This window comes from Gossypium hirsutum, chromosome A10 (assembly GCF_007990345.1).
Source record: "Gossypium hirsutum isolate 1008001.06 chromosome A10, Gossypium_hirsutum_v2.1, whole genome shotgun sequence".
NCBI lineage: Eukaryota > Viridiplantae > Streptophyta > Magnoliopsida > Malvales > Malvaceae > Gossypium > Gossypium hirsutum.
This window is the reverse complement of record NC_053433.1, coordinates 108,201,484-108,228,564: the sequence shown is the minus strand read 5'-3', so window position 1 is coordinate 108,228,564 and position 27,081 is coordinate 108,201,484. Positions and strand designations below refer to the sequence as shown.

Below are 27,081 nucleotides of genomic sequence, written 5' to 3'. Positions count from 1 at the left end.
GATGATGATATAGGAGTAGATTAAATAAAAAATATATTATCATCACAAGTATTATTTTAATAAAATTACTAATATATAATTTATTTTATTATATTATATTTTATAATTTTAAAAAAAATTAATTTATTATTTCGCCTAAAAACTCAAAAATGTAAAAAAGGTTCCTCAACATCGCGATTGAAAACAAAAATAAAGAAAGAAAATAATAATAAAAGAAAAAGAGAACAATTAAAAGCATCATCAATGGCGCAATGAATGAATGGCAGCGAGGTTTTGGATTGGAAGAAAGAGGTTAGAAGAGAATGGAGAGAAAGAGAGAAAAGAAGTAATGGAAAGTTTTGGTGGGAAGGACCTGTAGTTTTAGAGGGTTTCTTTTTTAAATAATGACGGCACAACATAGAAAAGGAGACGTGATTTTTCTACAAATTGTGCTTAGGGTAATTGACCATTGGCCCCCTTGGGTTAATCACAAATTAGACCCTTCCTAATTCTTTCATTATTCAAATTAAAGCTTAAACTATTAAAACTTCTAATTTCTCATCCCTCAAAACAATCCTTGGTTCAAATTAATATCCGATAATTTCTAAACTTCGAAAAATAAGTAGTAATAATAATAAATTTCCAGTATAAAAGTTCTCATTTCAAAAAATTTAATTTTCAGTAAACCTTGCGATATTTACCAGAAATTTTTGTGAAATTCGGGGAGTTACAAGGGACCTTCACTGTTTTAATTTGGCTTTGCTAGGTAAGCAAGGTTGGCGTCTGATTTTCAACCCGGACTCTCTCCCTAGTAGGATTTTCAAGGGTAGATAGTTTCGAATGGGTGATTTTTGGTCTTTGTGGGAGGGTCATAATCCCTTGTTTGTATGGAGGAGTATTTGTGCGGCCAAGGGTTTGCTCGCTCGTGGCATTAGATGGCAAGTGGGTGATGGCAACGACATCTCAGTTTACCATGATCCTTAGCTTGATGTTGATGATGATACTTTTTATGTCGCATCGAGTACACTTCCTGGTTTGGAGTCGTTGCGTGTGACGGACCTTCTTCAACTGATTGGTTCTGCTTGGGACGTTGATCTTATCGACGGCTTGATGGTTCCATCAGACATCATTCGTATTCTTCAAATACCGGTTAGTTTATTCCACACTCGTGATAGGCTTATTTGGCATTATGAGAAGCATGGTACTTACACCGTTAACTCTGCTTACCGTCTCGCCTTTAATATGTTTGAGAGTACCCGTTATCTTGTCGTCGATGGGCCATGGCTTAAATTATGGAATTCTACCCTCCCTCCAAAGTTAAAGATTTTGTTTGGCGCTGTCTTTGTGGCTTTGCCGACTCGTTGTCGATTAGCCGAAAGGGGCTGCATGGTTCTGACTAGTTGTGTCCGTTGTGGAGGGCAAGAGAATGTTGACCATGTTTTTCTTTCTTGTACGATAGTGGTGGCTATTTGTGGGTTGGCGGGTGTTGTTTTGCCTGCTTCGGGGGTTATTCAGTGGCTTTCTGCTATGTTACATGGTTCCAACAGCGGCTATATGGAAAATGTTGCTATCATCTTGTGGAGTTTGTGGTATTTTCGAAACTTGGTCCTTTGGAAGAATGCGGTTACGGATGGCCCTCAAATCCTCGCCTTTGCCACTCGGTTTTGATCCGACTGACTTGCTTCACATGTGGCTCACGGTCAAGTGCAATTGCCGCCCTCCTTGCGGCAAGATCCTGTCGTTCATGGTCACCACCTCTAGAGAGAGCCTTTAAATGTAATGTCGATTCTGCTTCTTTTTCTGCTCAACAGCAGACTGAGTTTGCTAATGTGTTGCGGGATGCTCGAGGGTCATTTATCAAGGCTTTCTCGGGTTCCTGTCCAGCGTTATTGTATCCTCGGCTAGCTGAGGCGTTTACGGTTCGGGAGGCTCTATCTTGGCTCAAATCGGAGGACTATTTGCAAGTGATTCTTGAAGGTGATTGTATGCAGATATTTTCTGCTCTTTGTACGGCTTCGCCAAACTTTTCAGAATTTGGAGTTCTTTTAGAGGATTGCCATTTCTTGCAGACGTATTTTCAAAGTCTCACGTTTTGCTCGCTTCGAAGGTCTTCCAATCGGGCCGCTCACAAGCTTGCACGAGCCTTGTTTCATGCGAATTCGTCTATTCTACTATTCCAGCATGTATTTTCGATGGTTTACATTCTGAAGGTATGCTTAACTCTGATGTGGAGTAGCTTTATGCTCGGGTGCATGAGATAAGCCTGATGGCTTAGGTTTAGTTTGCCTTTCTTACTTGTGCGCGTTATTTCTGTTTCCTTAATGAAGATTTGACTTAAAAAATATATATATGTAGCAAGTAGCAAACAAAATAAAATTAATGATACAGAAGATGGTACAAAACAGTGAGATGACGTCATTTATATTCATTTTTTAATAATTTAATTTTAATCAATATTCTAAAAAAAATTAAGATAAATAAACTAAGTTAGCCTAATAAATCCATTAGGGGTAGTGTGTGTCGCAAGATTGGCAGCTCTTCCCTTGAGGAGTCACCAGCTTTGTGTCCAAAGTAGTCTTAGCTTGACTTGAACTTTTCCAAATTATTTAATTAATGTACTTCAAATAAGAATATAACTCTAGCATATATCCTTCTATAAGTACGATGTTGTAGTCGAAATTAAAGAATATATAAAAAAAAATACTTGAGAAAACTCTATGAAAATATAATGAAAATTTTATTTGACTAATTTTCTTGAGTTTTGATTCTAGGTTTGTGAGAGTTATAATTGTAGTCACTCAATAATTATAATTCAAGTCTAGAAGTAAAATTTTGGGTTTGGCACATACATATAGGGATTTTAAGTTTTACCCTATCGGATGTCTTAGTTTTCATCCAATGTTCGGTTGTTTAAGTTAAAACCAACTTTCTAAGCATTTGAAAGTTTGAGAATAGTGAATAAGATCATTCAATTGAAAGCTTGAAAATTTTGGTCTTTAATTCGAGTTGATAAAAAATTCAAGCATCTCTTAGAACCCGTTTGCGCTTTGAGCACTCTCATGAGCTTTGAAACACATATACTTAATTTGATCAAATTTATTACTTTAGATATCACGATAAATTTTTTTTTAGAAAAAGAAAAATTCCACTACATCAAATATGACATTTTTTTTTCTAAATTATTTTCCAACATGTAAATGTCTAGCCAAAATACTAAATCATTTGGAAAATCTTAAAGCTTACATAGATGTAGAGGTGTGCATGGGCCGGGCTACCCGGCTTGGCCCGAAGGCCCACCCTAAAAATGGGAGAGTTTGGGTAAAAATATAGGCCCGAAATATGGGTTTGGGCAAAAAAAGGAGGCCCGTTTAGAAAATGGGCTAGGCTCGGGTAAAACTTTTTTGGCCTGGGCCCGACCCGAATTATATACTAAATATATATATTTTTTATTTTTAATCATATTCACATTTTATTTTCAATTTTAATATAATCACTTTTTATTATATTTTCAATTTGTGTATTGTTTTAAGAATTGTTTTAGTATCATTTTTTATTTGTTTCTTGTTCTAATATTTGTTTTAAATGTATTTGATTTATTATATTTTTAATTTTTTTATTTAATAAAATAAACTAAAAAAAATTAATATGGGTCGGGCTGGGTCGGGCTCGGGCTTAAAAATTTTATTTCGGGCCGAGTCGGGCCTAAAAAATAGGCTTAAATTTTTGTCTAAACCCGACCCGGCCCGGCCCATGCACACCTCTACATAGATTGCATTATACTAATCTTGACACGATGTTGAGATTCGACCAAAAATCTTAAACTTTAAATTGAAAAAAATTACAATAACCCCAAAACTCTAAATCTTAAATAGAAAGATATTACAATAAACTCCACATCTATTTTCAAGATGAATCTCAAATTTCTAATGCCCATTTTTCTAACACAAAAATACGACATTTAGAAAAGATATATATATATATATATATTATATTATATTTAATATAATATTACCCAAAAATTACAAAAACCTTAAACCAAAGCCTTTTTAATTAAATAATAAAAATAATTTCAATTTAATTCAAATATTTCAAATGTAAGTATTTTTGGTATGTTATTACAATCATTGTTATATTGTCATTATACAATTTGATTGCGTAGAAAAATGGTGATGATTTGTTGCGTGCTCTTAAGGTTTTAAGATGTAAGCACAACGTTAAGAATTGAAAAAGCTTACACAAAAATTGATAAATAAGGAGATAGATCCGAAAGAAAAAAAAATGTAAAAATGATTTTGAAATGTTGCATCTCAATTAGGCATACAACCTTAACAAAATTGCATGGTTTAAAGAAATGGTATTATAATTTAAGAATTTGTGATGCTATATAATAGGGTGGAAGCTATGAAGATGACAAACATCTTAATTGTCCCAACAATGTATGATAAAAGTAATAATTGTTTCTAGTTGCGTAGCTAAAATTTTTTTTAGGGGTCGGAATTAAATTATATATTTTTACGATAATAAAAATGTAAATTTATCATTTTAATAGTTTATATTTTTATAATTTTTAAATAATTAAATTAAAATTTTTTATTTTTTTAGGAGGGCCAAAGTGTAATTTTACTAGTACTACTTTAAAATTTTATAAATTATAAAAGGCTTAAATGAAAAAAATTTCATTTTAAGGGGACAGGACCTGCTAGCGCCCCTTGGCTCCGCCACTGATTATTATTTAGTTTCTCATTAGATTGTCTATCCATCTTGATATCAAATTAGATAATAATTCATTTTTCTTACTATACTTCATAATGCGTTTAAGTGTGACATAATTGATTCATGTAAATATAATTTGTGCATTTTTTGAGTATGATTTGTTGTTTTTAATAGGTTTAATATAATATTTGATAAATGAAATTGACTTTTTTTTTCATTTGTTACTTAATATATTTTGGGTTAATTTGAGATTAGAATTTTACTTTTTTTTTCTTAATTTGATACTCAATTTTTTTTATCTAATTTGATATCTAAACTTGTCAAAACGTTATACAAGTTACTCTAATGTATTAATAATGTTATTTTTTATGAGGTAGAAAAATATCACTGTATAATCTAGATGTGGCAAATGATATGCTATTTTATTTTTGTATTTTAAATATTCAATTACTTTTGGCTTAATTTATTTATTTCATTTTATCAATTTAAAATAATAATTTTTTTTATTTTAGGTTTTTAAAATTCTTTTTTCTTATTCAATATTAATTCGTTAAGCATTACTCTATACAAATTCTTTATCACCGTTAGTATTTTAAGGCTAATTTGTTGAAGTATAACATTTAATAAGTTTAGTACCAAATTGAATCTAAAAAAACTTAGGTACAAAATTAAGAAAGAATGTCAAGTTCAAGTATCAAATTGGACTCAAAAAAAAATTTAAGTACCAAATTAAGAAAAAGCATCAAGTTAACATACTAAATTGAAAAAAAAATTAAAATACCAAATTAAGAAAAATTGTGAAGTTCAATTACCAAATGTTATATTAAACCTTTTTAATATAGCCACTAATGCTATGTTTGGTACCGAGTATTTTTTTTTTTCACTTTATAACTAATTCAAATAATAATATTTAAACTTATTCTTAACAAAAAAAAAATCACTTATTTTGAAAAAAATCTATTTTTTTACAAGAGTTTTTACTCTTCTTTTTAATTTTAAGTTTAAATTTTTACTAATTCTTTATTTTTTATCTAACTATTGTAATACATATATAATAAAAAAAAATTTCCTCGTATTATTATACTAAAAAGAAAACACTAATAATCAAGGCATATCGAAAACAATAATTGAAAAAAATATTATTAGGTAATTGATATTTTGATAAATATTTTCGACCAAATTTCACTCTGAAATGACTTTTCAAAAAAGAAAAGATATAAAATAACTTCATTCATTCATGTAACTTTCAGAGTGTAAAACAAATAAATGAGTGACATAATGGATTTTTTAATTTCGCTCGTATTGTCAATATACGGATTACCAAACAATTATTCAGATAAGCCAACCATTGACCAACATAAAGTCAAGGTAAAGCCTATATATCAGAAAATCTTTTACACAGAACCTGTTGAGCTGAAAAGGGAAGTGTCATGTAATATTATTACTCAAAACGCACTTCTTTGTTCATGATGATAGTATAAAACAAGAACAATCTAAATGTTAGCAAAAAATGTGAGAGAATAGCAAGGGCTCAAATCTTCTATTGTAGACACTTTAAGGATCAAAATGAAAGATAGTGTAAAATGCTTACTTCATCACACTTTGCTGCCTGCCATCAGGAATTGCAAACAAAACCACAGGCTTTGAAGGTCTGGTAAAGGGCACATCACATCTGTAGTAGCCTTTCCTCTCCAGCTGCAATATCTCTCCTTGCTTTAAATTGCGCATGTTGGAATCTCCGATGGCTGCGATCTCCTTTTTCGTACACGGGTTTAGTGCATCTAGGAAATCCTCTCCTTCTTCCAGCTGCATTCACAACAGATAAACCAAAATCCATAAAGTTCTTACTAACCACCATAAGCTTTGACTAGGCACCAAATCATCCTGGCCAGACAAAGGACTACAGTATATGACACCCCCACCCATGCAAAACCCCAGAGAATATCCCACAATCCAGAAGAAAGACTCCGAAAAATATTTGGGTTCAACTTTTAGCACATGATTGTCAACAAATAACATTAACTGTAAGGTTAGTTTCCACAAATTCCGCAAATGATTTACAGTGCAGCCATGTTGATTGCATATGAGATTACAAACAGCTGTGTTGCTACGACTCTTCATTTTTCTTGAAGTCCAGCCAATATCTAGATATTGATATGGAGATATGACCCTCAAACTACCCCCAAAGTACATAGAAAACTGTTAAAAAATTGAATATAATCATGTCAAAAACATTTTCCTATTCGACACTCTTACCAGAGTCCAAGTAACATATACAAACAGGTACATATGCATGATTACAATTCATGCATAAACATTAACATCTATGGTTTTTGGCATAAAATTGGAAGAGAAACAACCCTGAGAGGAAGTTAGAGTAGCAATCATTACTACTACTTTTGAAATCTGCATACACATGGGAACAATATTCCCGTATTTAGCTTTGTGCAATTCCATGTTACATGAACCCCAGTATAGGTATCCAATACAAGTTATGTATTAGAGGGTTTTTCTCTCCTTTCAACTGAAATTTTGAAACTCACAAACTGTTAGAATGTACCCAAAATAGGGTAATACGTTGATACATTCATAGCCTTAACCCAATGGCTCAAAAAATATACTTTTATTCTCTAGCATTGTTGCCTCATATTATTGAATAAAATTAAGTTTGGGCTTGTAAATTCTATCTAATACATTCAAAGGTTTATTGAATTTATATTTTAATGCTGATTCATTGTAATGCAACAACAGATTATTAATTTTAGAAAAATGTAAGACGATACCTTCTTCTTTGTTATTAGATAGTCAAACTCCACCAAGGAAAGGTTAACCAGTTCATTTGTTTCTGCTAGCCACGTGAGCTTCAACTTTGTTGTCTTGACAGATCCTTCAAGATGCAAAACTCCTACTAACTGGGTTATGTTTCCATCCTGATCCTTAATGATTTCTTTCACAATGGCATTTCCCCAATCCATTAAGGTTACCTCCTCATCCACTGAGATGCACTCTGCATCAGCATAGTCTAACAATATCCTCTTTGTGTATGTAGTTGCCTTCTCTCCAGCACCATCATATTTCTTATGCCTAGGGATAATGCGAACAAATGGCTTATCAGGACCATTAGTTAAGGTCAATAACAAACGTCGTTCTTCAATCACTGCTGTATGCCTAGGACAAACAGGATCAATGATCTTCTTATTAAGGGTCCAAAGTTTGTCCCATTCCATAAGATTGAGATTTTTGGATGCCCCCTGGAACAAAAGGATGAGAAAAATTAATACTCCTTGGAAACAAAGCTTATATTCTAAAGCAAACTATGACACTCCAAAGAACATTGAGTCACACAATGCAAATGAAGCTATTAGGAGAAAGAATGCAGATTCAAAATTGTATGAGAAGATGAAACAAAGGCTAAGCTAAGCCTATAACAAGGAAATAATCAATCAAAGGCTTTGATTTGTATCAAGAAAATAGCCATGCAAACTTACTTGTTCCAAGATGAATTGTATCAAGGCCTCTATTTTCAGACCTCGGCGAACAATTCCTTGGACAGTTGGGAAACAGGGATCATCCCATCCGTCTACTTTACCGTTTTGCACAAACCAGAGTAGTTTACGCTTGCTGAGAAGTGTATAGACCATGTTCAATCGACTAAACTCATATATATGTACCTTTCGCATTCCCATATCCTCTTGAATCCTATGGTATTGAGCATTGCGATCATGATACTCACTAGATCGGAGTGCATGTGTTATACCTTCTTCAGCATCAACAAACGGACAAGCAAAATCATAAGTTGGGTATATTTTGTACTTGGATCCAATTCGATGGTGGGGAATTGGATTGCAGCGGTAGTACACGGGATCCCTAAGAGATTTATTTGGGTCTTGCATATCTAACTTCCCACGAAGGCATCATTGCAATCCCCTTTCAGAGCCAGCAATCATTTCCTTCCACAACTTCAGATTTTCCTCAATGCTGTTGCTCCTACATTTTGATTCAATGCCATCCATCCTTTCTTTCTGCATTTGCTCACATGGGGTATCATCCACATAGGCTTTCCCCTCTTTTATCAACTTTTCAGCCAAAGCCATTAACTTTGAAAAGTAATCTGAAGTATAGGTGATCTTTTGATACTTGATACCTAATGTCTCAACATCTTTTATAAGATTTTCTACAAACTCATTGCTTTCTTTTGTGGGATTTGTATCATCAAAGCGCAAAATTACTTCACCGTGGTACCTTTGAGCAAAGTATTGATTTAACAGAGCTGCTTTAGCATGCCCTATATGAAGAAAACCGCTTGGTTCAGGAGCAAATCTCAACCGCACCTTTCCCATCTCAGCATCAGGAAGATCTATTTCGGAAGAAGACCGGCTACCGGCTTTGGCCTTATCAGAACTATCCCCGGTCACATTCTTTACCTCTTTCGATTTAGCTGCCACTGGTTTTCCCAATCCTTTTTTGCCAACATACAAAGCGGTAACTTCCATCAAGGGATTGCTGTATTCTGCAGAAATAGAATTGTACCAACGAACAAGGTTTGGGTACTTGTTCGACTTCCTTATGCTTTCCCATCTCTGCCCAGTTCCTATAGAGTACAAAAGATTTGTCATATTTGTTAGGCATGTATAGATGGAAAGCATTAAGAGACTACCTTGAGCAAAATGCAGTTTAGTATGTAGGAATAGAAGATGGAATCAGTTACAGGCTAGTTAGTTTAAGCCACTTTCAGAAAGGCAAATGATAAGAGAAAAAAAAGCGGCACGTCATTTTTGGCCAATGGTCAGGGAATATACTGAAAAATAAGATACAATGCATACATTGTAAAAGGCAAAAGTAGGTTTAACAAAATAGCTCTACGTAAGATAACAAGAAGGATGAAGTTTTAACTTTACCAGCAAGACCTGACCATATAGCTATGTCAGCAATGGAGAAATAATGAGAAACGAAAAAGGTACGTTTCTCCAAATATACCTCCATGTATCCACAAGCATTCTCAAATTCTGAACCACACGAAATGGTAGGAGCGTACTCCAGCCACTCATCAATCTGAGAAAACAAATGAAAATATATTATTATAGAGAAACGCCATAGAAACAACTCAAAATAACACTATTTTATCTATAAACCTAAAAGGAAAAATAGTGAGAAAACAGAATATATGCAGCGAATTAAAGAGACATACTTGGGCAGCATGGAAAGCATTGTCACCATAGAAATTAGGAATGGGAGCCAGACGACCAATATAACGAAGAATTACATAATTTCCATGCAACTTGAGCCTAATTATTGCAAAGAAACAGAATGGATAAAAATTTTAAAAACAAAAATCAAATAACTTAAAACCTAAATCCCAAGTCCAAAATCCTAAAAATGAAATGAGAACTAAAAAGAAAGCTAAAAGAAGGTACCCATTAGAGAAAGACAAAGCGGGTGAAGACGCAGAGGATGAAGTCTGAATAGGTAAATCAATTCCCGCAATCTTAGCGGCGGAGATGATGGAAAGTGGAGGGCTATCCGGCGGAAATGATAATAGTTTCAACCCTGCTTCCTTCATATTCAAGGAAGGGGAAGGACAGGATCTGCAATTAATTAAGAACCAAAGTTTCAATTTATGTAGAAAATAAATGGAGTACATAATTATAAAAACTTCTTAGAAAAGCAATTACCAAGTTAGATTATACTGCTGGTAAAAGGAATTCAAAACCCACGAAACCTCTTGAATTTCTGAAACTTGAATGGACAATGATGTGCAAATGAAGCTCGAACAAATGAATGGCGGGAAAGGGGAGGTCAAGGTCGCCGCCGACAGACTGGCTTTACCGACGGCGGTAGTTTCCGCAACGTCGACAGAAGAAAAAACAAGGGGTGAAAGGAGAAGAAGGGAGAAGGAAAGACAAACGACAGCGGCGACGGTAGCGACAACGAGTTTTTTCTTTTTGGAGGGAGCGGCCGCTGAATGGAGAAGAAAATAGTGGTGGGAAAGAGAAGAAAAGAAGAGCTATTAGGGTTTTCAAATTTTTTAGGCTTAATGCTTAATTTAGTCCTGAACTATACCATTGTTTTTACTTTAGTCCTCAATTTTATGCTTGATAAATTGAAAAATTATGTAGTGTTGTTTGATACATTACAAAATATAATTACACGGTTTAATAACTTTACTTTTTAAGTATTTAAAGGATTTATGTTAAAAAGAATAAAAAAATGAAAAAAAATGTTGAAATAAATGAATTTTTGGTAAAATATTAAAAATAATCCCTAACATTTGGCTATTTGATCATTTTCGCCCTTTAGTCTTTTACGTTTATTTTTTTGTTAAATTGACATATTTTTAACAGACATGCTTACATAATAGTTAGTTAACTGACACTGATGTGAATTTTTTTTATTCCGTATTTCACACATAATTAAAATTAAAAATAATTGAAAAACTTTTATTCATTAAACAAACAGTTAAAAAAATAAAACGTAAAAGCTAAATTGTTTCTCGACAAATACAAATGCACTAAACTCAAAAGATTGTCGAAACTTTTCGGGATTTCACCAATCAAATTGGTTATCGTCATCCATAAATATACCCATTTCTTTAAGAAACTAAATTCCCAAGGTTTTCCAATGGCGGAAAAGCCATTATAAGCCAGACCCAGAGTTTCAAGATTGGACAAATCACCAATTTCTTTAGGAAATGTTCCATTGAAAAGGTTTTGGTGTAAATATAACGTTTGCAACAGTGGTAATCTCCCAATACTAGGTGGAATATTCCCAAAAAAATTATTACTATTAATATCAAGGGAAACAAGAGTTGATAATCAGTGAATATCATCGGGGGTTTCACCAACAAAAAAGTTTCGAGAAATGTTTAGGTATTGAAGCTTTAAACAATTGTAAAGCGTAATAGGGAATTCCCCAGGGACGAAATTCAAGGAAAGGTCGAGGAAAGTGAGGTTTTTGAGGTCACATATCGACGGCGGAATCGTTGTCATTATGTTTTTGTCACCGAGGTAGAGTTTGGTGACGGAACCGACGATGCAGGTTATCTCCGGCCAATCACAAGGCGAAGATGATGAGTTCCATGAAGAAATGGACGGTGGATTGTTGCTGCTTAACGTTGAGAAGAAGGGTTCGTTCATTGTGGTGTATGGACTGTGAATGAATCACTGTGATGAAGAAGGAAGACGATGAAAAAGAACAGAAATGTGAACCGGGTTTGAGACATGTGAACCCAACTTTGAGGCGGAGGCGGTTTATCATGTTGACAGTTGTTATATTAAAATGTGACATATTCGTTAAAATGATTAATTTGACAAAAAATAAATATTAGAGATTGAAATGGTCAAAAAAAATAAAAGGCCAAAGTGAGCAACCAGTCAAACCTCAGAAGCTATATTTTGCATTATGCCAAGAGTATTTACATTAAATGACAAATAACTCCTTATTTGCTTATTATTTTTCACACTATTTCATTGAAAATATTCTATATGTGTTTATTATTATTATAGATCAAATATGCTTAAAAAATTAAATAATTAAAAATATTAATTTTTAAATAAATTTACATTTTTTTTCAATGAGTTACGAAATAATATGCTGAGTTTTGAGCCAAATCTAATATGTATCTTCTTTTATATATTTTTTTTCTTAATAATTTTAGTTATCTATGTCTATATCTATATCTATACTATATATAAAATATTTTTATTGAATTGATGTCTCCCATAATTAGATCTCAACTTAATTTTTTTTGTAGATAAAGAAGCTAAATACATTTAGCCATAATAGGAATTATATTTGACACCAATGCTATCTGTAGAATCTCCATCTCAATCATCTCAGGGGAAACATCGTAAATTCTCAAACCAAGAGGAACATTTCTTCCTAATATTGCCATGAAATCAGCAACCATATTTGTTGTATGTGGAGTAAACATCACCTTCACATGTCAATCCCTTACTAACACTATGTAAAAAATGCCCTAATACGACACTTTTTTTGACCTAAGACGACATAAAAAAGGTTGGCATAGGCTTCGCGACGCTTCTCCCGACGCTTCCAAAAAGGTTGTATATAGTGCAGTTGGTATAGGCTTCGCAACACTTTTGAAAAAGCGTCGGTATAAGTCAACATAAGCCGACGCTTATTGAAAAGTTGCGAAAGTCTTAGTCAATGCCGACCTTCAAAATGGGTTGGTATAGACCTAGTCAAGACCAATATTTGAAAAACGTTGTTATAAACCTGTATAAGGCAACTATAAAAAGGTTGGTATAGTTCTTGTCTAAGGCAACTTTTAAGAATAGTTGGGATAGATCCATTTATGGCAACCTTTAAAAGGTTGGGATTGACTCATTTAAGGCAACCTTAAAAAGGTTGGGATATGCCTTGTATAAAGCAACCCTTAAAAAAATTGGTATAAACCTTATCTAAAGCAACTTTTTAAAAAAGTTGGGATAGATCTTGTCTAAGGCAACCTTTAGGAAAGGTTGGGATAGGCATGTTTAAGGCAACCTTTTAAAAATGTTAGAATAGACATTGTCTAAGGCAACCTTAAAAAAAGGTTGGGATAGACTTGTTTAAAGCAACGTTAAAAAGGTTACGATAGATTCTTCTAAGGTAACCTTAAAAACGTTGGTATATATCTTATCTAAGGCGACTTTTAGCAAAGGTTGAGATTGACCTGTCTAAGATAATGTTAAAAATGTTGAAATAGACCTGTTTACAGCAACCCTAAAAAGGTTGGGATAGACATTTTCCAATGCAACTTGAAAATGTTGGAATAGATCTTTGCCTCATGTACGATTGTTTTTTACGACGTTTTCCCCGATTTTTAAGAGACTATTTTGGTGAAATATGAGCAAATTTGTATGTATTGGGTGTGGAAAAGTTTGAGTCAATATTAATTGAACAATTAATTAACATAAAATGATCATATAAATGCAAAATTATCATTGAATAATGCAGTTAGTAATTTATATACAAAATCCTAATAGAAGTTGTCAACATGTTGCGAACAAACATCAAAAAATTATACAAAATCCTAATAAAAGCAGTCAATAGGCTGCAACATGTTGTCAACTTGATTCCGATGACACCAAAAAATTATGAGACAATTGGATTCATCAACCACTATAACATATATATATAATACATAATATGCAATAAGCCTCATTCATCATCATCCGAACTGAAGGCTTTATCATCAACTCCGCTACTTTGAAATTCAATTGAAAAAATAGCAATATACATTTTCTATTTATACAGTTAGATAAATACATGAGAATAATATTTTAATATTAACCAAAGAACCATAAATTGAAGCTAAATAAAAAGTTTTCATCAGTACATCCACTAACTATTAGTTGAGCAAGCAATGAAGACATCAAATAAGAACATAGCATTCAATTACAACAATCAATGTCTATTAAACCATTAACAAACTTATTGGCAATCTAGTTATAAAATAGTCACCTTAATTACTATGCTTATTATGAAAAACCTTGTACTTACTTGACATTAAATTTGCCATGCACTCATCGATGAAAGCCTTATACTTTTTGTCATGAGCATCCAACATTTCCATGAACTTTGCCTCTCGAATTTCAGTTAATTTCATAAATCTTTCTTCTGCCTCAGCTATCAAATGAGCTTATCGCTCTGCAGCCTCCATACGAAATCGAGATTCTGCTTCCTCGAGTAGAGTTTTCTCTCGAACTGCTTGTTCGACTTGAATTATTTGTATTTGCTGGACATGTTTAGCGCTCATCTCTTCAATCATTGTACTGATGGACGATGTAGATTGGCTTCCTCGGGTAACTGACCCATAGCCAAACAACCTGGATTTGGTCATCCCACGTCCATATCCCTACACTTTTCCATCCTTTTCAGGGCCAAACACTTGTGTATAGACCTCGTTTTCTAATTCAGTATTATCTTGAGGTGTGAAAGAACTCTCAGGTGTTGGCATAGAGTCTTTAACCATCTTGCATGCTTCATCCTACAGTTATCTTTAATTAAAAAAATCTATTTTGAAAAAAAAATAAATTTAATGTCAAAATAAATATAAATAAATAATACCCATTTATTTCTTACATAAACTTGTTGTGCTGCCTCACTGCTCAATTTGTCACTCCCATCTTTGCGCAAATGTTGAAATCTAAACTGCTCTAAATGCGAGGGTTCACGGCCTTCATTCTTAGCCTATTATACAACAAAACAATAGTTGTTAACATTCTTCACCAACGAGCACAGAATAATTAATATAAGTTACATATTTATTAAGATGTAATACTTACAAACTGTGCATTGAGGGTTGCATATCCTGTACGACCAGCAGTATGTGCATAACGCACCTTTGTTCGGGATTCTTTCGCCTTTTCTGATTGTGCCTATTGTTTAAATCAATAAGAAAAAATATGAGAGTAATAGGAAAACTAAGTTTATTATGCCTCATTCAACAAATCATGCATTTATGCACTACTTTGATCATATCGTAAGTGGAAGTAGGAAAAATGGGACATTTAATCTAATAAAAGTGCATACCGCAGCTTGTGGTGTTCCCCATCGCTCCACTAGCCACTTCCATTGATCATCATGCACACCAGGAGGATTGTTTTTGTATATTTCTTGAATCGGTCGACCTTCTTGGACCATCTTTTTTTAGTATCTAGTTTTCAAAGTCGATTTAAACTCCTTCCAAAGTTTTCCAACATGTGAGAGGATGTCTGAATCCTCCACCTTACCTTGGAGATCAAACTTTTCCTACACGTATAACAAAATAATGTAACAAGTACTCATTACATACAATTTCAAATAATGCAAAATTATTGCAATACATTAAATTAGAAAATGGTTATGTACTACATACATGAACGATTGCCAATATGTTTTCCAACACATATTTAGGAAGATGTTTCCAATGTTTTGTATTCAAAGGACATATAGAACCAGTCCTTGCAATTGTACCGAGAAATTCAGCCAATTTGGACGCTTCCTTCCCAATAGGCTGGCCATATTGGTTGGCATCTACTACTATACGAGTTCCAGGTTGAAGATTCCATATATCTTTCATGTTTGTAGGCCCTCGCTTTCTCTTAGTACCCTTAGTAGTCTCTGTCAAAAGTAACAATTATATTTTAGATATGAAAATTGAAAAAAAATTATGTATCAATGTGAAAAAATAAATACAATACAGGAGCAAATTGTGTATATGTAAAAAAAGAAAAAAAACCACTCTTAATTATATAAAAGCATAATAAAAGATTTTATTTATCATAAAAAACACATAATACGTTCATGTTATAATTATGCTCTCACCATTTAAACAGCTATACCTTTTCTTTATTTATTATTCTCTTTATCTACATTTAAACAGCTATACCTTTTCTTTTCTTATTTTACCACTGCTTGTAAATTATATCTTATACTTATGCTCTCACCATTCACCATTCCTCTATTATTTTAGTTCAAAGAAATTTCATTAATTCCACCACCAATGTAGTATTTTAAGATACAAAATTACTCACGTAGCTGATATTACGATGAGGCCAAACTAACAAATAAAAATGTTAGCATTAGACTATAAGGTTTCTAACTCTATATCCGAGAATGTAAAATTCTTCGACACTATAAGTCGCATTTTTTATTTTAATGCAATGGAATTACTTTTACAGTATTATCATTTACATTTCAATTAGAGAAAAGATGAAACGGAGTTTTTGGAAGTTAAAAATGCAACACTAACTGGTCGAACGTGAAACACAGAGCAAAACATTCAATTGTAAGATCAAACATATAGTTTTAATTGCAAACTGGAAAATTATATACGCATATGTATGTTTGCAAGATCAACTACATTTTATTTACTTCTATCCTTTCTTTGTGTATAAAATAAATCCATTTCAACAGATTACTTTAAAGCAATAAAAACTTGAGAGTGAATCGGTTCAAAATACAAGGATAAAGTATTGAACGGATTAGAACATGCAAAAATTGAACTCACTCTGTTTTATATATAATTCATACATCAAATATTAACTAATGTATAGACATCAAAGTATCAAATATTTGTAATATTATCTTATTCTAAATAGCAAATGCTTTAAAAACACTTTAATAAGTAAAATTACCGACTTAAATTATTATGTTTTAAAATTTTGCACTTTCTAGGAAGATAAATGAAGAAAAACAAAAAACACTTTTAGTTTAAAGATTGAAATTTTCAAAATTTATAACAGTTTTGCACTTTTGTTATACCTAGGGAAAATATATATCATAATCAAATAAAATTAGTAAAGCTCAAATTTCATTAGATATTTGAATAAAAACAGTAATTGCAAGTAAACTAGAAAACAAAAAAACAAATAGAAAGATCAGTGGGGCAAAAAACCAAACACAAAGTTAAAGCCGAAATTTACCTGTTTCTCTATATATTGTGAACAAAATGAAAACTAGAAAACAAACAGAAGCCAATGGATGTACCATCCAGAGTTGCAGGTACTCCCTCTACTGATTGAGTTGGAGTTTCATCTCCCGTGCTTTGACTATCGGTAGCAACACTTCCCAAGGCGTTCGAACCTGTCGAAGAGCCCCTCGAAGAGAATCGTACACCTTTTTAATGTTCGCCTTTTGCCAATCATTTTCCTAGAAAACAAACAGGTGATGGTTAACGACGAAGCACCCAGCACAGCATTGAAAAGAAAATCATAAGTTTTGAGAAGGAGGAAAAACCGGGAAAATATGAATTTTAAACTTTCTTCTCCAAGGAAACTTGAAACCTACTGTAAACTGAGCAAGACTTACTTTTTATTTTAGATTTTAGGGTTTGTCAAAAGATGGAGAATCTGTACTGCATTCTATTAAAACAAAACAAAAAAAAAGCAAAAAGGGTAAATAAATTTGCATATTTGAATAAAAACAACCCAAAAATAAAAACAGCCCAAGGAAATATCCAGCAAAACAACAAAAGAGAAGCAAATATTTGAATATTTACATAAATTTATATTCTATTCAATTTTCAAAATAATAACCAAAAAATTTATTTTTATAAATAAATTAAAATTAACAAATAACACATCAAACTTAAACAAATTATAATATGATTAGTAATATGTACCTCACATAAATAAATTAAATTTATACTTAAAAAATCAAAATACCATAACAAAATTTACTATGTACCCTAGTTGTGAAGTATTTGATTTCTTTAATGTTTCTTTCTTCCAGGGAAGAAGATGGCTTTAAGATATTTGATTTCTTCGTTTCTTTACATCAACAACATTTGATGCACATCAATGGGATGTGAACCAAAATAAAATAAATAAATTAGATAAATAACACATCAAAATCCATTGCTAATTCAGTTTATAATATTATATAATACATACTGTCATTCTCTATCTCATTGAAGCTTTAATCGTTAGAAACTTTTAGGTGGGTTATGGCCGGAATAATGGAGTCTTATCAAAATCTATACTTGAGTTTTAAAAAGAATTAAAGGCAAGCTAAATCTGCTCAGGGAAGGGAAGAGCTAGACATGCATACACCTACCAAATAGAATATACATATATAATATTTCTTCCTTTTGTATTTGACACTTTAGGAGAAATGCGAAATTTGAAAATTAAATTGTTTTATTTTCCTAAGAGAAAATAAGTTAAATTACTGATGTTAAGAAAGTAAAGTTAAATTTATTTCCCAAAAACTAAAAGTAGGAATTTTAAAAAGCAATACTTTAAAGTATTATCACGAAGGCCATGTAACCAAATTACTGTTGCTTGGTGCCTACCTTTGGGCCTAACCACATGAGTTCTTCCAGATTCAAGTGCCTCCCTTCTACCACCTGATATTTCTTATAGCACAGTTCAAGTATTAACCATTAAAATGTAACACAAGGAGGAAAAACATGCTTGTGAATTTGTAAAAAATCTAACTGAGTTAATATATATACCAATCCACCATGCATACAATGAGGAATCAATTGATTCAATTACGTTAAGAACAATAAAAAAAATTATGCAGACTTGCTAAATCATTATAGACATTACCCCTATGAGTAAGATGGAGCAAAGCAGATTAACCAGAACCAAGATGAAAGAAGAATGAAACTTTAAAAGTCAACTGTTTTTGAGAATTAACAGGTTGAATAAAACAGCAAATTGAACTCTAAAATTTATAAATAAAGAAAAATAGAAAAGGAGAAACAGGGGAAATTCATTCTGCTATACTGCATTAAAAATGTCAATTATACTAAATCTTTGCACTTCAAAACATCATTCCTGTTCAAATTAAAACTAAAATTATTAAGTTACAATATGATTATTACACTGTGGATATTCATCATCTTCTATAGGGGTTTCAACGCCTACATTGAACAAATCTCTTGGCGTTACTCTGATAACATGGAGCCATCCTTCACTCTTGCCATCCTCAACATAAAATACTTGTTTTGCTTGAGAAGCCAGTATGTACGGATCGTCCGAATCACGATTCCCTGTATGGATAAGCTTAGAAAATTTCACCATAATAAAACCATTAGCATCCTTCTTCATACTCCTAGGAGATTTAATATTCACCCAATCACATCTAAGCATAATAACCAAAAACCTTTCATAGTAGTTTAGCTCGATAATTTCAATGCAATTGCCATAATAGTTTCTCCTGTCAGCAAAAACCATCATGCCACTGTTTTGAGTCTTACGATGTTGCTCAATTTTTTTAGTATGGACCCTAAAACCATTAATTATAAGTCCATCATATGTGGAAACCACCTTATGCGGTCCTCAAGCAAGAGCAATTACATCAGCATCAACTTGTTCAACTTCCATCTTTGGAATCTAACCATATAGTAGGAAATCAATTAACTCTTATTCTATGATCAAATTTCTACAATGTTCTCTCATTACATAGATATTTGACTAAATTATTTTAATAGTGACAATTTACCTGTTTCGCAAGCCATCTTGGGAACTTTTCAACCAACCATTTGTCCTCTGTGCGTTTACTAATTTGAATGCCACCATAAATAGCTCGCTTAGACTCCAAAAATTCCCTATAATATATTCAGTAATTTGCGAAAAAATGTTGTCAAAATGTATACAAATTTTGTGATAACTTTATTTGTCTATTGGTTAAGAAAAAAATAATCGAATGACAGGATTTTCTTCAGGAAACTCACTGACGATATGGTGATAACTTATCACTATGCAATAAAACATAGCGGTTTGCTTGTGCAAGAGATCGCATGTCCAATATCTTTGTGTTCAGGGTGTCAATTTGACGTCTTCTAGAGGAGAAAATGTACCGTTTTTGAATATATCCATCATTCCTTGGAGGACGGGAAAATAGTCTCAACATCAGAAAAATAACGGGAGCAAAATGTAAGACATTCTGAAACTATGTACCCTTCAGCAATAGAACCTTCGGGATAAGCTCTATTTTGCACCAAAGCTTTCAATCCCATAAGATACCTACATCACATACATTAATTTTTACATACTTATTATATTCTATATTAAAATAATAAAAATAAAATATTATGAAATTTTATTGATATATTTCATATACCTTTCAATCGGGTACATTCACCTGTATTGAACAGGTCCACCAAGCTTAGCCTCCATCGGCAAATGAATAATTAAATGAGTCATAATTGTGAAAAAACTTGGAGGAAATATTTTCTCCATTTCACAAAGTGTTAATACGACTTGTACTTGAAGTTGATCAACTTCTTGTGGATCAAGACTTTTTGCACATAATCTCTTAAAGAAATCTGATAGATTTGTAATAACACTTAACACCTTCTTTTTTACAACTCCTCTTAAACATATAGGAAGCAAATCTTGCATAAGAATGTGACCGTCATGACTTTTAAGGTTGCTCAACTTGTGCTCTTTCAAATTCACGCATCGAGATATGTTTGATGCATAACCATCGGGTACCTTCAAGTTCTTCAAAATGGAAAGAAAAATATCTCTTTCCTTTGATGCAAGAGTGAAACATGCTTGCGGAAGATACTCTTTCCCGTTTCTCATTTTTGGATGAAGATAACTTCTGATGCCCATATCTTGTAGGTCCTTGCGTGCCTTGATATATTATCTTTACCATCGCGTGAGAGATTAAGAAGGGTGCCAACAATATTGTCACATACGTTCTTCTCGATGTGCATGACATCCAAGTTATGTCGAAGTAGATTGTAACGCCAATAAGGCAAGTCAAAAAATATACTCCTTTTCTTCCATAAAGTCCTGTCTTGATTTATAAGATTTGTTTCATCTCCCTCTACCAATTCTTCAAAGTTGTTAACCAAATTACACCCCTCGTCTACATCAAGTTCTATCAACCCTTCATCTAGTTCTTCTCTATCCCTCTTTCAAGCTTTTCCGTAAATAAAATTTACACCTTCAACTTCCCTAGATTATGGTATATGAGCTACCCCAAACTCTATAGTTCCATCAAATTCACGACTCTGTTTTCGAAATGGGTGTTCAGCTGATAACCATCGATGATGACCCATATAACAGAACTTCCGAACATACTGTAGCCATCGAGATTCAGTTTTTTCAGCACATATTGGGCAAGCAACCTGACCTTTTGTACTCCACCCTGAAAGATTGGCATAAGCTAGGAAATCATTGATTGTCCAAAGAAGACAAGCCCGTAAAGTGAAAGATTTGGAAGCTGATGAATCAAAAGCATCAACTCCTGTCCACAATTACTTCAACTCTTTAATTAGAGGCTGCATGTAGACATCAATGTCGTTGCCAGGTCCTTTTTCACCAGGGATAACCATTGAGAGTATCAGTGATGATTGTTTCATGCATGCCCAAGGTTCCAAATTATAAGGAATAAGAAGTACGGGTCATGTACTGTGACTTGTACTCATTGTTCGAAATGGATTGAATCTGTCGCTAGCCAAACCTAGCCTAACATTGCGAGGATCAGATGCAAAATCAGGAAACCTCTTATCAAACGCATCCCAAGCAGAACCGTCGGCTGGATGTCTCAATATACCATCTTTGGTTTGTCCTTCTTTATGCCATCTCATGGATTGTGATGTCTTGGAAGATTGAAATAATCTTTTAAGTCTAGGAATCAAAGGAAAGTACCGTAATACCTTGGCAGGCTCAGGACAGCGACAACTACCATCAACTTGTTCATCTGCATCCAACTTATTAGAAGATTGCCACCTTGAGCTTTTACAAACATCACAACTGATCTTTTTACTAGCATCACCCCAATATAACATACAATTATTTGGGCATGCATCAATCTTCACGTACCCAAGATTTAGTGCAGAAATCTTATTATTTGCTTCATAGTATGTAGTCGGGATTGTGCTTCCATCTGGAAATGCCTCATTTAAAAACTCCAATAAACATGTCAAAGATTTTTCTGACCATCCAAAAAGTGATTTGAAGTGGTAAAGCCGAAGTAGGAATGAGACGCATGAGAACTTGACACAACCGGGATACAGTGGAATATCACAATCATCTAGAAGAGTATTTGCTCTTTCCGCAGTCCTTTGGACTTTATTAACATCATACACCCGACCATTATTCTAAAACTCGCTTGAAACTCCGTTAAAACTCTCATTAAGAGTTGGGATGTTGATACCTAGAGCATCCGTTATGAGATCTCTTAAATCGGCTTGATTATCTTGTGACAACGTACAAATTGACGGAGAAGTTCTCATGGTTTGGTCGATTTACACCGATGTTCTTTCAATGGATTCTCCATGAAAAATCCAATGCTTGTATTCTTTTATTATACCATAAAGACGAAGATGCTGACCCACAATATATGGTTCGTGCAATATCCTATTATTGCAACGATGGCACGGACAATATATTTTTCCGTTAGAAAGTGATTTTCCAATTGTAAATTATAGAAATCTTGGACCATCTGTAACACCCCTCGCCCGCATCCGACGCCGGGACGGGGTTCGAGGTGCTACCTGACTTTTACTAACACTGCCATACTAAACAGGGCCATGAAATCTCAAATAATTAAAAACTTTTATTTCCACATACAATCTGTCCCATATACGGGCTTACGTGGCCCAAAACATACATCTGGAGTGGTTCGAGACCCAACCGAGAACTCATGAAAAACTTAGAAAATCTCTTGCATCAAGGCTTCATATGCCCGTGTGGGTATAGAGCACACGCCCGTGTGCTAGGGACACGCCCGTGTCCCAAACCCGTGTCTTAAAACCTGGACAAATACAAGGCTATTTTCCAAGCCATTTTGTCACACTCACAATAGATACACGCATACTTATACAATAACATACAACATGGCAAAATTAGGTACTTAAACATTCCTAACATGTCATGATTATGGCAATTTCACATGCAATAGATATCATAGATTTTACTCACATCTTTACCACATTCATACTATAATCATTATAAACTCATCACATAATACCATAGCACATGCATGCATAATTAAAATAGATTTACAACCCCATAATCAAAATAGGCCAACACATATGGTTAAAGCCATATCACATACTCTAATATTTAAACTCCTATACATGCCATAGGCTCAAAGTACTTGAAATCACTACACCAATAGCGTTAGCTTGACAGTGTGATAATATCTCTGACGGCCTCCAACCCGAGCTAACCTGGAAACTCTAGAAAACATGGGAAAGAAGAGGGGGGTAAGCTTTCGCTTAGTAAGTTCATATGAAAACAATAAGCACTCATTAACTTGTTTTATCAATATTTACAACATATTCTCAAGTTCACTACAAGCTATCTTTCTGAGCAATGGTCACTAAATTATTTATATCTAGAGCTATGAAACTCCGAATTAAGTTCCGTTAATTTTACTTGAAACTAGACTTATTTTCCTTTCTTCCATAAAATTTTCATAATTTTTGGTTAAGCCAAATAGTACAGTTTATTCCTCAAAGTTACCCCTGATTCACTGTCTGACAGTTCCGACCCTTCTGTACTAAAGTTCAATTATCTCATAGTACAAGACTCGAATAATGTTCTTGTCTATTTCTATTGAAACTAGACTCATATGTCTACTTACTAATTTTTTTCTAGAATTTTTGGTTGGGCCAATTAGTACAGTTTATTAGTTAAAGTCTCCCCTGTTTCAGGGTATGACCACTCTGACCCCTGTGCACTACAAACTGAATTTCTTCCTATACAAAATTCCAATGACCATGGCGTTTATTTCCCCTAAAAATAGACTAAATAAGGAATCCATGAATGTAAGGTATGACTCTTAATAATTTTTGTACAATTTTTGGTGAATTTCTAAAGTCAGAACAGGGGATCTCGAATTCATTCAGACCCTGTTTCACAAGAATTCAAATATCACACAATATGGAATCTTTTTCTTCCCCTGTTTCTTTCATGTGATCTTTCATGTGAAAATAGACTCATTAAGCTTTAATCCCATACTTTATTCTGCCTCTAACTCATTTTCCACTATTTTTAGTGTATTTTTAAAGTTACACTACTGCAGTAACTCAAATCTGTCAAGGCTAAATTACTCATTCATGATCATTGTTCACAAAATTAATACAACATCGTTTGTATAATCATCACCGAGACATTCATATCACATTTTCATTTATCGTCTTACCATATTATTGTTATGTCGAGTTTTCAACCCGAAGGTTAAGTACATACCTGTTCTAAGTATCCATTTCACAACATTTACCAATACGTCCCTTTCATCTCGAGTATTCCTCCATTTGAGTAGAATTTTACCCGTTGAACACATCGGAATATAATTCGGATACATGGAAAGTTTGCACATAAGTGCCACATATGTAGCCAAGCTACCATGTAACCTGTCCATAAGTGAACTCGGACTCAACTCAACGAGCTCAGATGCCTAGTTACATCTCACGAACTCGGACTCAACTCAACGAGTTCGAACATTTGCATCCATAAGTGAACTCGGACTCAACTCAACGAGTTCGGATGCTCAACCATCCTAGTGACATGTCACTTGTATCCTAATCTATTCCTAAGGTTCAAACGGGATTTTCCTCGAACACATCTCCTTGCCATCTTCCGTAAAATACCGAAACCAATACTCGGTAGCACTTTATATTTAACAAATAATACACATAACTTGCATTTTATTCGAAAATAACCACAAAGCATATATTTCATGATAAAAATCAGCATATCATATATTTAACATCAATAACTTAAAAATAACAATTATGCTACATTATTTACACATGAACTTACCTCGATACCACAAAGGTGAAAAAAAAGACGTAGTTATCCCTTAATCGATTTCTTTCCGTTCTAGGTCCAAATCTCGATTTTCATCATCTAAAATATCACATTCAACTTATTAAAACAAGGTACTGATCAAATTAGTCAATTGACACACTTGGGCAATTTTTACAATTTTCTCCTATATTTTGCCAAAATTACCAAATTACCCCTAGGCTCGTAAAATAATTTTTATCACATTTCTTTACTCCTTGAGTCTAGATGAACCATTTTCATAACTATAGCAACTCATAATTTCAACTATTTCACACATTTACAACTCATTTTACAACTTAGCAATCTAGCCCTTTTTAAGGTGTTTTCATGCAATTTCTTTCACAAAAGTTGTTTATTAGACAACTAGAACACATAATCTTCCATAAAAACACAGCAAACAACACGTTTACTCTCATGGAAAAACCTTAGACTCTTCATCATTTTGCAAAATAGACCCCTCATATGAAAGCTCATGCTTTAGAGGTTCCAAAAATGTAAAAATCATCAAGCAAAGACATTAAAATCACTTACAAGCAAGGGAAATATGTTGCTGAAATTTTCCAGCTTCAAAGCCATTTCTTTGCTGCATATTTCGGTGAAGGAGAAGAGAAAAATGATAGCTTTTTCTTTTTGATTTATTAATAATAAAACTAGTCAAAATTAGTGACCAAATTTCACTTAATTTTGACTTTTCAAAAATTTTGTCTCCCAGGCCGGCCATCACACTTTAAATGGCCTAATTTCACTTTAAATACCCCCAATTTAAGATACAAGGAAAAGAGATGGGCTTTCTGGTGAACTAACCTAAGCTAGAACTACCTAATCCAGAAATAAAATAACAAATTTAAATATTAAAATAAATAAAATTTATCTTTATGATAATTAAATAATATTAAAATCTATGATAAATAATATCTAAATTCCTAAATAAAATAGTCCAAACTACAAAGATAGAAAAATTTTAAACCTAAATCTAAAAAACAGAAAGAAAAAAAAAAGGAAAAGAAAAGGTTAACTAACCTTTTGGTTATATCAAACTATATCTCAATTATAGTAAAAAGTATATGCCATTATTCATGCTTCAGGATCTTTAATTTAGCCTGAAAAATTCAAAAAAATAATACCATCAACAACGTAGCTAAAAAAAGCTTCATATGAGGCAAGCTCAATTAAGAAGGGCAAATATGTTTTATCATTTATTATTTTATGCATAATATTTTTATCTTGTATTATAAATGATTTATTACTACTTTTATGTTTATGCTATTAATTGATTATAAAATATTATTATTTATATAAGTTGAAATTTAATTATAAGTTGATAAAATTTTAATTTAAAACATGCAGATTAATGAATTAATCAATGATTTCACTTTTTTTGGTACTTCATTAATAAATTAAAAAGTAGCTCTAAACATAACACTACCACCCATATCAGCTTTAACAAACTGGAGCATAAAGCTCGACATAGATAAACATAGTCTTTAGAAAAGTCTCTTACAAAGCAAACTAGGAGTGCTGCCCTTTCTAGCCGGTACATCAAGGAGACTATTTCCCTCCCTGAAATTATAAAGCAATCAACTATTCTGGAAGGTCCAAATAAAGTCTTGCAAACATTCACCAAGGTGTTGCAAAGCAAATTTAAAATGTGGGGCATTTTAAGGTTTTTGTTTGGACTCTACAGTTTAGGCAATGGCATTTGTTCGGTTAATGGTGTCTGTACTCTTTTCGGAAAAATATTAATGCTTACTGTAGATGATGCCTCCTGAAGTTGAACATCAGTGGCTCCATTTGGGCCATATACACAATATATATAGTTTTGATTTGCATTCTTAAATATGGTCGTAATTAAAATCCAGTAATCACAATATCTAGTTCCTTTACACTAGCCTGAAGTTTAGTTCAGTTTGCTTAGTATTTGGAAACTATATATAAGGGGATGCAAATGTATGAAAACTATATATCATGCTGAAATCAGACAGAACAAATGTAATTTCAATCAGATTATTACTGTTTATAATTTTCAATCAATCATCAACACAAACACGCCACAATAGAACTAAATGATGTTTATAATTTTTAATTTGCATTTGTCTATTGAAAATCAAATAACAAATCCCATCTCAAAAGACCACCACAA

The 27,081-nt window shown here is 33.0% G+C and overlaps 1 protein-coding gene, 1 long non-coding RNA gene and 1 pseudogene across 2 annotated transcripts; 1 reads left to right on the top strand and 2 right to left on the bottom strand.

Annotated features, from left to right (window-relative positions):
* Positions 1-819: 819 nt before the first annotated feature.
* Positions 820-4,204, top strand: LOC107895390 (uncharacterized). The gene is made up of 4 exons (XM_016820678.1): positions 820-921; positions 964-1,485; positions 1,527-2,189; positions 4,139-4,204. Exons 1-4 carry the CDS (start codon positions 820-822, stop codon positions 4,202-4,204), a joined length of 1,353 nt encoding a protein of 450 aa, XP_016676167.1.
* Positions 4,205-6,100: 1,896 nt separating this feature from the next.
* On the bottom strand, positions 6,101-10,692 carry LOC107896244 (glutamate--tRNA ligase, cytoplasmic-like; annotated as a pseudogene).
* Positions 10,693-19,111: 8,419 nt separating this feature from the next.
* LOC121207655 (uncharacterized) lies at positions 19,112-26,469 on the bottom strand. Its single transcript, XR_005902758.1, has 3 exons — positions 26,443-26,469; positions 25,962-26,041; positions 19,112-19,177 (listed from the first exon to the last, which is right to left on the bottom strand). It is a non-coding gene; the product is annotated as an uncharacterized lncRNA (long non-coding RNA).
* Between the last annotated feature and the right edge of the window lie 612 nt (positions 26,470-27,081).